The 11743-nt window shown below is 32.7% G+C and overlaps 3 protein-coding genes across 3 annotated transcripts; 2 read left to right on the forward strand and 1 right to left on the reverse strand.

The window, feature by feature from the left end:
* Positions 1 to 143: 143 nt before the first annotated feature.
* Positions 144 to 2142, reverse strand: LOC127063168 (uncharacterized). Its single transcript, XM_050992552.1, has 6 exons — positions 1941 to 2142; positions 1492 to 1649; positions 1035 to 1386; positions 657 to 959; positions 406 to 556; positions 144 to 321 (listed from the first exon to the last, which is right to left on the reverse strand). Exons 2-6 carry the CDS (start codon positions 1536 to 1538, stop codon positions 197 to 199), a joined length of 978 nt encoding a protein of 325 aa, XP_050848509.1. The 5' UTR covers positions 1539 to 1649; positions 1941 to 2142; the 3' UTR covers positions 144 to 196.
* Positions 2143 to 3133: 991 nt separating this feature from the next.
* Positions 3134 to 7582, forward strand: LOC127063483 (uncharacterized). The gene has a single exon (XM_050993342.1). The coding sequence runs from the start codon at positions 3726 to 3728 to the stop codon at positions 5463 to 5465; it is 1740 nt and encodes a 579-aa protein (XP_050849299.1). The 5' UTR covers positions 3134 to 3725; the 3' UTR covers positions 5466 to 7582.
* A 2291-nt stretch (positions 7583 to 9873) lies between these two features.
* On the forward strand, positions 9874 to 11098 carry LOC127063487 (uncharacterized). Its single transcript, XM_050993347.1, has 3 exons — positions 9874 to 10147; positions 10226 to 10408; positions 10716 to 11098. The coding sequence occupies exons 2-3, from the start codon at positions 10253 to 10255 to the stop codon at positions 10923 to 10925; spliced, it is 366 nt and encodes a 121-aa protein (XP_050849304.1). The 5' UTR covers positions 9874 to 10147; positions 10226 to 10252; the 3' UTR covers positions 10926 to 11098.
* The last annotated feature ends 645 nt before the right edge of the window (positions 11099 to 11743 follow it).

Here is an 11743-nt window from a genome sequence, read left to right on the forward strand (position 1 = left end):
AGTGTATTCTTTTCCCTGAATAGCTTAAGATAGGATGATTCTGATAATTATTCTTTGATCTTTCTGTTAAAAATTTTAATTTCTTGTATATAGTTTACCATTATTAATATATAGTTATTATAATAATTATCATGTCAAATATATAATATAGATATTCCATTTATTATAGTCAGACATGTTTGTGTGAAACAGTTGATTACAATCTATGACAAGCACTTTCATGTACTTCTACTCTCCATGGATAAAACTTTCTTTTGCATTTATTACATTTAACGAGTTCTATACTGAGTTTATCCAAATCTACATTTTCTTGATTCAACACTGTAAAAAATTAATATGTGTATAAAGCAGATAAATTTGTGAATGTATTTATAAGATATTCAATGCATTCAATATGAATTTTACCTTCTGGAATGATATCATCTTTTTGTTCAATTTTTTCTGTAGGTGTTTCAACATTATTTAGAACATTATCAGATTCAGAATTAATATTAGCATGTGGTGGAGTTCGTGGCAATTGACGTTTTGGTTTCATAGGATCAAAGCTCGTATTCACCTATAAGAATAAAGTAATAATTATACATCTTTTAATAGATAATACGATTTAAATATAATCTTTGATATTACATTTATTATATAATTTTTTTTTTTTATACCTCAGGGATATCGTCCTTATCTTCATGTTGTGGTTTATTTTTCTTTTTTTTTTGATTTAAACTCTTCTTTACAACCGGCTCTTTTTCTTGAATATTTTCATCTTCAAACATTAATTTTTTCTTACTATCGAAAGATATTTCTTCAAACTGAATGTTATCGAGCTTAACTTCATTTTCTGTTCCTACAGGACTGAATAAATTCTGATGTATAGTTTCACCTTTCATAGACATCTCTTCTAACTTTTGCGTTTGATTGAGCATCTCATATTGCGTACTCTTTATATTTTCCTTATTTTCCAATTCCTATTGTTATAAATAAAATAGAAAAATTAGCATCACGAGTATTGGCATTTGTAAATATTTGACAAATAAAATTACCTGGTTCTGGCAAGCTTGATTGTTACATTTACAAGTCGGACCACATTTACGTTGGTGCTTAACACAACCGCATATTTTGGAAGAACAATTACCTTTGCAAGTACATATTTTTTGCTTGGTAGAACTTTTTAAAATTTGAGGATCTCCTTTCACTGTTTCATTAATCTTTCTTGGACTTTGAACGATATCCGTATTAATTTTTGCAGATATGTTTTTTGAAGAAAGAAAATTACCACCCGCATGCTTTCTCAGATTATCATTCTCTAATTGTAACATTTTTAATTGTTCTTGCAAACGAATTATTTCGACATTGTCAATATTATCAGTCTGAATAGCTATAGATATTTGTTTGCTGAAATTACATACAATTATTATGCATGAGAATTATTTTCTTTTTTATCTCTATATTAAGATCATTAATATTTTATTATTAATATTTTATTTTATTATATATTACCTTTCATATTGAGCTACTTGTTTTTCTTTTCTCTTAACACGTGGCATGTTTATTAAAGAATTCTTTCAAGTTACAAAGAAATGAATGCAAGGACAAAATTTCTCGTTGACAGCTCTCGCACAATGGATCCGGGTGCATAGACGTTACAAAGCAAAATACTTGTTCGAAAATATTGAAATTATTCACTATGAAAAATCTCTTAAAAACGAGTTTTTATTTACAGTATAATATTACATATTTTCTAATTATTACAATTTGTTATTTGTATTCGTTATAAATATGTATGTTAAGTCTTTGTGATGAAATTTGAATTTACCTAAACGTTAAAGTCTAAGACTTTGATTGGACGAATTCAGCTATATACAGACATATATATATATATATATATATATATATATGACATATAAAAATATGGAGACATTATTTCTTTTTTATTATGCTATACTTACTTCAATGATAACTTTAGAGAGTAGTCATTTCAATAATATAAATGTTAACAATATTTTTTTTTATTCGTTCAACATTAAAATAAACAAATAGTTAACTACGAAGAGAAACTCATTCGATAATATTTGTTCCATCATGTTGCACTTCAGTTTTTTTGTCATTATTTACAAAAGTTGTATTTATTAGAAAAAATTGTACATTTAAATTGTTTACATTATACGAGACTATTAATATCAATGGCTTGTAGATATATATTTATATAAATATTAAGTATCTTAATAGCTTGTCGACAAATAAACTTTGTCAATAATAATGGTATTATCATTTATCGGTAAAAAATTGTTTAGCCCCTTACTATAGATAAAACGTTCAGTCATATATGTACAGATCGTTATATTGCCTATCATAAGGGGCTTAAAAAAGTTTCTTACTGATAGATGGCGCTCGCAAGCACAATTATTGACAAAGTATAAAGTACTATCTATCAACAGGCGCAACAAAAAATTCATATAAATAATTATTAAAAAAATTGGAAAATAAACATAATTATCTAATATTGATTTTAAATATTCAGTGTACGTACTATAAAATTTAATTGTATCATTTTATTTAAAAATATAGACATTGAAATATATTTTAATAGAATATAAATATATATTTAATGATGAATTGAATTAATACACAGAACACGATACACCTGATCATTATATACTATGCAATATACTATGCAAAAAACACGTAGATATATGTTTATGATATCGATACTGAGATGACATTTAAAATGTCATTATAATACTATTAATTTTCTTTGATACGTATATACGTTTAGTATCTTTTGATTTAATGTCGATTAAACTTGTAGATTATCATGAATATGATAACACGTAATAAAAGGATTATTATTTGTTTAATGATTGACGCAATATCTATTAATTTCCAAATAAAACGAATTTAAGTATTAGACGTAATATATAATATTCAATTAATTAGTTATATAAGAATTCTAAGAAAGCATATTTGATTAAAGTTATAATTTACAGAGCATAAATAATTCCTATTAGGATCTTTTATTTGAAAAAAGTAAATAAGAGCAATTGGATTCATATGGTGATCGAGATTCTTCTTTCTTTTCGTTGCAACGAGTGGAACATTACGATTAGATAAGCGCGGTTCATAGCGCGGCCAAGATGCAGACTTCATAAGAGACCGGGAATCTCGAGGATTGCCTTCAGTTAATGCTGTGTCTGCAAACAGCCAATTCTTGAAGAAAATTGCATAAGATGATCCTATTCGTGTGCCTAACAAAACAAAGTTCATATATAATTAGTGGTGCTTTGTAACGAGCTTCGTGTGGACCTTACACACGATTAGATGAGATTTCAATGAATATTCGTCAGATCGAGTATCCAACAACGTGTTTGTAAGTTCGATTCATTTTCGAAAGAAAGAAAAAAAGCTATTGTTATTTTTTGTGGTATACATTAATCCACTTAAAAATATCAACAGAGATATACGAGAAAAAAGTATAAGAGAGAGAGAGAGAAAGATACAGAGTCCTAATTATTCGTACCAGTTTAGAATAGAAGAAAACGTAGCAGCAATAGAAAAAAAAGAAAATGGTGGAAGCTACGACGTTCATTTCCTGATATTTAACTCGTATTAGACTCGATGCTGATGTGATTTTGAAAAGGGACTCGGAAGGCTTGCCATCCGGCCTAAAAGATACAACAGGAAAAAAAAGATTTAAAAAAAGCTAGAAAAAAAACCGGAAGAAGGTGACATCGATCATGCCTGCCTGTTCGAGCGAGAATTTTTCTAAATATTGGTCCACGAGCTCGCCGATTTCTAGGAGCAATAGCGCTTCACCGCTATTGCCCGGCACACCGTTGTCGACATCGCCGCCTCTATCGCCGCCAATCTCGACTTTAAAGCGTTCAACATCGAACGTATCGAATTCTTCGAACGCGTCGAATTTGTCTCAAACGTCTAGCAACTCGAGCACGGTGATACTTTCTTCGAGACATCATCACTATCATCACTATCATCATCATCATCAACAACAGCAACAACAGCAAACGTTACATCAAGTGAAAAGCAAGGATCAGAGCCACAAATCTTCTTTCTTCGCAAGGATTTTTTATTGGTATCTCGGACTGATACCGAATTTCTTGAAAGCCATATGCAACGTTATCATTTACGCTATCTGGACGCCAACTATTTGGGTATCCGTTGTGATTAACTTGTTCTGGACGATCATTCAGCTACCACTTACAAGCTTGAAATGGTTCCTAACCATTCTATATACTCAATCCTCGGAAAGAGCACGAAACAAGAGATGCGTTTTGATTAGTGGCGGTAGCACGGTTCAGGCCGTTCATCTAGCACGTAACTTTTACAAGGCTGGTGCTAGAGTGGTCGTTTGCGAATTGGATGGGCTATTTGGATTGGCTAAATTTTCTACGGCTTGTTCGAAATTCTACACGGTGCCACGACCAGGTCCAGGTAGCGCCGCTGAATATGTAAAGGCTTTGAAGGATATCGTAAAGAAGGAGAAGGCAGCATATTACATACCAGTGAGCATCACCAGTACCGCTTATTACGACGCCTTAGCAAAGCCGTACTTGGAGAATATGGGATGTGAATGTTTCGTGCCGAGTGCGAGTGAAGTGACGGCCCTGGACGATCCGTTGGAACTCTTACGACGATGTCGTTCCTTAGGTTTACAAACGCCAGACCATTTCGTCTTACGATCAGTTCAAGACGTATCTCGACTTTACGAGGACAATACCTTCAGAACGGGAAGGTACGTAATGCTGGCGGCTGGTCCAGCCGGCATGAGGGATAGAGCAAAGATCGTATTACCATCGACGTCGTGGGAATTTATGAATCAACAACACGAGATCAGCGAAACGAAACCATGGGTTGTGATACGTGATCCAGGCGGCGATCATTTTATCACGTGTACAACCGTTAAGGAGTCACGAATCGTAGCAAACGTAACGTGCCGAGTCGACGAGTCTCAAGGGCTCATATTGGAAAATCGTACGGACGTAACGCAGTGGTTGGACCGATTCTTTGCTCGTTCCTTTGCTACGAGAATCAACGGACACCTGAGCTTTAGGTTAGCTATATGCGAAAATCAAGGACCGTTGGTATGCATCGGCTGTCGTATAGGAGTTAGCCTTCCTTACGTATGTCATACCGGGATACATCCCCGTTTAGTATGGCGACCCTGCAGACATTTTTCCAGAGAAAATTCGACCGTTCTTATCAGCAACGATAGACAACAACATGAGCAAACAACGGATGGGACGACGAACGAACGAAGTACGAACAAACGTTCGATCGGTGAGACTTCTCCTCGTCTCTTGGGCACGGTTATCGATAAAAGAGAAGCACTATTTGTATACTGGGACCCACTGCCTTACTGTGCCTACTATCATCTGCAATTACCATTCAGAAGAGTCGCTGGTGCTATCAGGGCGCAACCTGCTCGACATAATCCACCTCTCGCGGTGGTGCAATGAGGTCATCAATTATCGCGATACATTATCCCAAATTTTAATCGGGATCTATTGACCTTTGCTAATTTAAAACTTTTACTCGTATCATTCTCTTTTCTCTCTCTCTCTCTCTCTTTTTCTCTCTTTCTATCGGTCTTTTCTCTCTATATCTCTTGCTCCAATGTCAAAGGAATCAGAAAACGTAAACTGAAAACAGATTCACAAGGGTCAAGTTCGCATCTCTAATCGTTATAAAAATATACATTTTCTTTCGCTTGCGAGCGTTCTCAAATTTGTCTTGGTGTACGTGTCATAGTGCAGATGGATGAAAATGATGCACGTACGGTTCACGCGTTATCATCATTAATGCAACATACACATATACAAGGCTTCCGTTACGATTGATACGTTCCTATCTTCGTAGACTGATACGATAACAATCCCAAAGTATATATATATATATATATATATATATATATATATATATATATATATATGTAGGAATATAGTAGCGTTTGAAAATATTCCCCATGCCTTTCCCCCATGCGTTTCCTATGTAAAACATTAAAATATCATGGTTATTTTTTTTTGTTCATCATTTATTCTTGTAAATAGTAGGATGTAACAGATTTAGCATAGACATAGAAAATAGAACAAAAAATGTTAGGCGCGTGTCTTTCTTTTTCTTCCTTCTTTTTCTTTCTTTTTTTATTTTTTTTTTTTATCGATCCCTACCAAACATTATATTTTCTTTGAAAGAGTATATACGTTTCGTTATTGCGAAAGCTATCGATTTTAAAGTGGCATCGTATATTTCTTTTTTTTTTTCCGATAATTAAAAATCATAGAGATGAACACAGAGCCGACTAATCTCTATTTATAAGCCGAATGATAATCTCATTAATAGTATTTTATATTTAAGCAATAATGGATGATAAGAAATTTATGTAAAAACGACCTTGATAATGATGATGATGATGATGATGATGATGATGATGATGATGATGATGATGTCGTTGTTCAATAACCGGCCAAATAAAATCGATAAGTAATATACGAACAAATGGAATCGTGCCTAATTACACTCCTACTTATTATATTATTTATATATATATATATATAAATATAAATATAAATATATATAATATAATACACACATACACATTTACACATGAATATATTCACTAATTATATAAATAAGCAATGCGATAAAATGCAAAATTAATTTAAATTGAGTATAACGATTTCTACTTATCATGGAAACGTTCAACTACTCATGGAAACAACTTATGGAAGAAACCTTCGAAATTGTTACGAGACACTTACACTTATATATTATATTAATTCGTTCAATTTTATCATGGCTGTTTGTATTACACCAATAGGCATGTACAAACTTGGTTTGTTGGATGTTGCTCGGTTTGGATTAATCTCTATACATATATTTGCGACGCTGTAAATAATGTCTGTTATGGATGGAAGGATGACCCATGGGGCAACCCTGACGGACTTTGACAGCCTGGGGTCGACAGTTCGAAAGATGTTCCATGTCAGTATTATCATCCTCTACAATCCCTCTCTTTCTCTCTCTCTTCCTTTTTTCTTCTCTTTTTTCGTCTCTCTTTTTCTTTCTCTTTCTGTCTTTCTGTTCTCTCGTGATCCATTCGATAGACATTGAGATTTGTCCGGTGTTAACCGATAATTGATATATAATAATCGATCCAACTCTTTGTCAATGACATTGACAAAAATGACAAAAATTATTATTATCAATAATATGTTATTGCAATTTGGATATATAGGGATCATTTACGTGACTTCGTTTAATCGTAACTTCTTTTTAGATCTTCGAACTATAAGATTATACACGTGCGCGCATACACACATACACAGACATATACACAAACATACACACTCCTGAATACATTTATAACTTTATCCCTTTTCTTGAATTGATAATAAAAAAGTATAAAAACTATGAATGAAGGTTCTTAGGAAGTTTTAGACAAAACGATTATATAGTATCTTTCTCCCTCTCTCTCTCTTTCTCTCTCTCTCTCTCTAACACTGTTTTATCATGCGATAATATTGAAATGTAGTACCTTGGCGACGGCGAAGAAATAAATCGATGTATATGCCTTCCTGCTCTTTTTCTTTTTTTTCCTCCTTAAGGATAAGACATGCAATAAACGCGTTCAATTTCTATTATAAAAATTCGTAGGAGTCTCGTCCGACTATTATTCAACCATTTTTTTCTATTTACTCGTTTCATTGAAGATATTATATAGGTATGTATATAAGACATAGGGTAGGACAAAAAATATATATATATATAGATTACATCTTTTATGCTTGAAATCGTCATAATTTTATTGACGAATAAAATCACCACGTCAGTAAATACAATTTAGAATTGATAGCCACGTAAGTAAGTATATTATTTTTATTTCTATATTTCCGACCGTAATACGTGTAATAGAATTTGGCCGATGTATTTCTCATTTCATTATAAATATCTACGAAGAATCGAATCTAGAATATGTACGTATGTGTATATTGCGCAGAATCGATTTATTTTAATGATATCCCATGAATTTGTAATATCTCATGTTTGTCGTAAGCTTGATCCTTGAACAAAAGTCGTTATAATCGACTCGTGAATTTATTATTTTAAACAATGTCAATCCTCGCGAGGTATATACGACGAAAAAAAAAAGGGAAGAAAAAGAAAGGAAAAAGAAAAAAGGAAAATGGTTTACTGAAAAGAAATTTAAGGTCCTTAACCAAGGATATCTTAGGAAGAGATAGAAGTAAAGTCATTTTCTTGGGTAATGCGTGCCACGTGGTTCCAGGTACGACATTGTGGGAACCGATCCATCTGACTCACATACCAGTGGTCTCTAACTAACACTGACAAGCCCCACTTACCGATTACGAGCCAACGAACGAGCGAGCGAGCATTCGCTTTTGCTAGTAGTAAATTTACTTTACGATTCAATGCATTCTTTTCTACTTTATGCACCACATCAGCTTACAATTTCGTGTGCAGTTTGAAAGCACGGAAAATGATCAGAAAAAGTCGTTCGCGTTTCGGTCTATGTTAGACCGAAACCGCACGCGTTCTCGTTAACATCAACAAGTGTCTTCTTCGGTCTAGTCCTTTTTCTCGAACTACACGTAGCATTATTCCACTCGTTGAAATTGGATATAATACGAATTGTGAAACGAAACTCGCTACCAATTCTCGATTATATGTTATATGTGTCTTTTATGTATAATATTTATGTATGTATGTATATATGTACGTACGTATTTACATTCACGATAAACGCGCTATACTCAACGTAATGCTAGGACGCGAAATTGCAGTTGAAATTTCGCGAGAGTAAACGCGATGCGTGTTCGAAGACCACTTAACCCTTTATATACTTCGGCCCCCATTATAAACTTCTCCCTCTGTAGTTTCTCATTTCCCGTGGCAGACACCTTCTAAGTCGGTCGTATGATGATCTCTCTTTAATCATGTATGCACGTTTTTAAGATACATATATCGAATTTGATAATAATTAGAAATATTCTCGTTAATTATTATGCATTTATTAATATCTCACAAAAAGTACATACACAAGAAAAATGTTATTAACTATATGTATAACGATCATGTTCAACACGAGATAGATAAAGCGTGTATTGAAAAATAATATAAAAATAATATATAAGAATAATATGTACACGAGATTATATAAGAAAAAGAAGATCAAGGTTCTTCGTTTTATTAATTTTTTTCTTTTTTCTTTTTTTTTTTACTTTTATGCCTAAGAAAAGAAAAAGAAAAAAAGTAAAAGAAAAGGAAAAATAAATGAAAGAAAAGAAGCGAAGATACCCTTTACGTATCAGTCTTTAGAAAATTGTCGGCGGACAATTTGTAACAATGGTAAATGAATTGATGAAAACTTTTTCTTTTCTTTCTTTCTTTCTTTTTTTTTTCTTCTTTCTTTTTTCTTTTTCTTTTTCTTTTTCTTTTCTCCTTCTCGATAAATACGAGTAAGTATGCATAAATCTCTTCGTATATTAAAGAATAAAGACTTTTTTTGTTTACAAATATATTATATGTTCATCGTGAAAGAGAAAGTGAGATAGATAAATAGATAAAGAAAGACAGAGAGAGAGAGAGAGAGAGAGAGAAAGAAAGAAAAAAAGAAAGAAAGACAAATAGAATTATTGCATAATTGAAAGTGGTATTAAAGATATCGTAGGTCGAAAAAGCGTATTCGAAAAAGTATTATAAATTAGATAACAGTGTACCTTATTTGTATCTAATCTCTCTCTCTCTCTCTCTCTCTCTCTTTCTCTCTCTCTACACAAGACGAAGTGCATGCAGAGTAAGTACACACAGAGTAAATATACGTCTCGAAAGGGGGAACTCTTTCGGTGTATCGATGGTCAGCTATTAATACTTTCCCGTTGTTAGTGCTACACGGAGTGGCAGACCGGCAACGCGATAACGAATATATACTGTTTTTTACTCGTTCGCGTACCTAAAGTTTTTAAAAGACGATCGATTTCATCTCCTCGAATCGTTTTAACAAAAAGAAACAAGAAAAATAACAACAATTACGAAAGAGCCATATACGTAAATACGTAAATACATACGTAAATACATAAATAAATAAATAACATACATACATAGATAGATACATAGATAGGTACTTACGTACATACTTACGTACGTACTTACGTCCATACTTACGTCCGTCTTTGTTCATTTTTTTTTTTTTACAAAGGAGGGTGGTATCGATTATAGAAAGAACATGAGCCATTCAACATACGTTTTTCTTCTTTTACTTTTTCTCGTTACTATTTTCGTTGGTGAGGCGTATCGATACGCAGAATGTCAACGGCAACCAAACGACGAAATCATATGGGAATACGACGTACGCAGACCATACAGACTCGGTATCAATCAGGTATTGTTCATTTTCAATATATATATATATATATATATATATATATATATATATATATGTATATATATATGTATATATATTTCTTTTTCTTATTCGTTTTCAATCGAATTGGAACAAAAAAAGGGGGTAATGCTTCGAATGTATTTTTTTTTTTTTTTAAATATCAACCAGCCGTACATTCATACACGTACGCACATATAAAGCTATCGTTTACATTATAAATAATTAGGTGATCTATATCGTAAACATTTGTTTTACATCTTTTCTTCCATCTCTTTTTCTCTCTCTTTCTCTATCTTGTTTACAGGAAGTAGAAGCAGAATATGGACCAACAATGGCTATCATCACTTGCATAGTGATCGATTCATTATCCGACGAAGATAACGGTGCTGTATGGATAACGGCTGGCGGTTTAGGTCAAAATTTTGTCAAACTTAAATTTAGATCGAAATACTCGAGAGGTCTTCGTTACAAAGTCTTTGTGTATGGTCAATCTATGCTAAAACAGGGATCGTGAATCATAATATTTCTTTCGAATCATATATAATTTTCATTTGCTTGATTTAACCTACGTACCTACGAACAAAGACGTATATATAATTTTTTTTATACACATACACACACACACACGCACACACACACACATATATATATATAGTCACCAATAAGATATAAAAAAATTTAATTGAATTCGTCTGTTCGTAATTATTGAAACCTATAATCACTTTAGTACACGCAGAGAACATTGTTAGAGGTGCGCAAAGAAACGTTATCAGAGAACTTTCCCTAACGATCTTTCGTTATCTACTAGCTAGTTATCATTATCTAGAAGAGTGTTAGAAACCTTAGAGGAGATAATGACGTGCGCACAAGCAATCGAGTAAAGTTCGAGGGGAAGTCAACGTACGAGTCGTTAATCTGTTAGTTGGAATGTTGAAATTTAATGGACGGAACATTAAGATCAAAACAATTTCATTCGCTTATACATCCTTTATATAAAATATTCATTCATATAAAATATTCGAAATAATGTTATCTCGGAAATACGAAGCTACGTTCTCGATTGACGAATACATTGGATAACTATTATACTAATCTTACAATAGAATAAAAATAAAATAATACAGGAAAAATATCGTGAGCGATTCTATTACGTCGGAATTTGATTTCATGTGGTTAGTCACGTAATTCTTCGAGATCGGAAAACCATTTAAAAGCGAAACGATGGGAGTTACCAAACAATGGGGGTTTCTTTACTCGACAAATACGATGAAGACACGAGAACGACCGAGATCGAAGAAATTCGAATATTTTTCCTTTCTTGCACGAAATAAC

This window comes from Vespula vulgaris, chromosome 4 (genome assembly GCF_905475345.1).
Source record: "Vespula vulgaris chromosome 4, iyVesVulg1.1, whole genome shotgun sequence".
Classification (NCBI taxonomy): domain Eukaryota; kingdom Metazoa; phylum Arthropoda; class Insecta; order Hymenoptera; family Vespidae; genus Vespula; species Vespula vulgaris.

Bases quoted from the DNA above. Each gene is read 5' to 3' on its own strand.
- LOC127063487 (XM_050993347.1), top strand. From the start codon at position 10,253: ATGAGCCATTCAACATACGTTTTTCTTCTTTTACTTTTTCTCGTTACT. The intron at 10,409-10,715 runs GTATTGTTCATT...TCTTGTTTACAG, and splicing joins ACAGACTCGGTATCAATCAG to GAAGTAGAAGCAGAATATGG.
- LOC127063168 (XM_050992552.1), bottom strand. From the start codon at position 1,538: ATGCCACGTGTTAAGAGAAAAGAAAAACAAGTAGCTCAATATGAAAG. The intron at 1,387-1,491 runs GTAATATATAAT...ATGTAATTTCAG, and splicing joins CAAGTAGCTCAATATGAAAG to CAAACAAATATCTATAGCTA. The intron at 557-656 runs GTATAAAAAAAA...TTATTCTTATAG, and splicing joins ATAAGGACGATATCCCTGAG to GTGAATACGAGCTTTGATCC.
- LOC127063483 (XM_050993342.1), top strand. From the start codon at position 3,726: ATGCCTGCCTGTTCGAGCGAGAATTTTTCTAAATATTGGTCCACGAGC.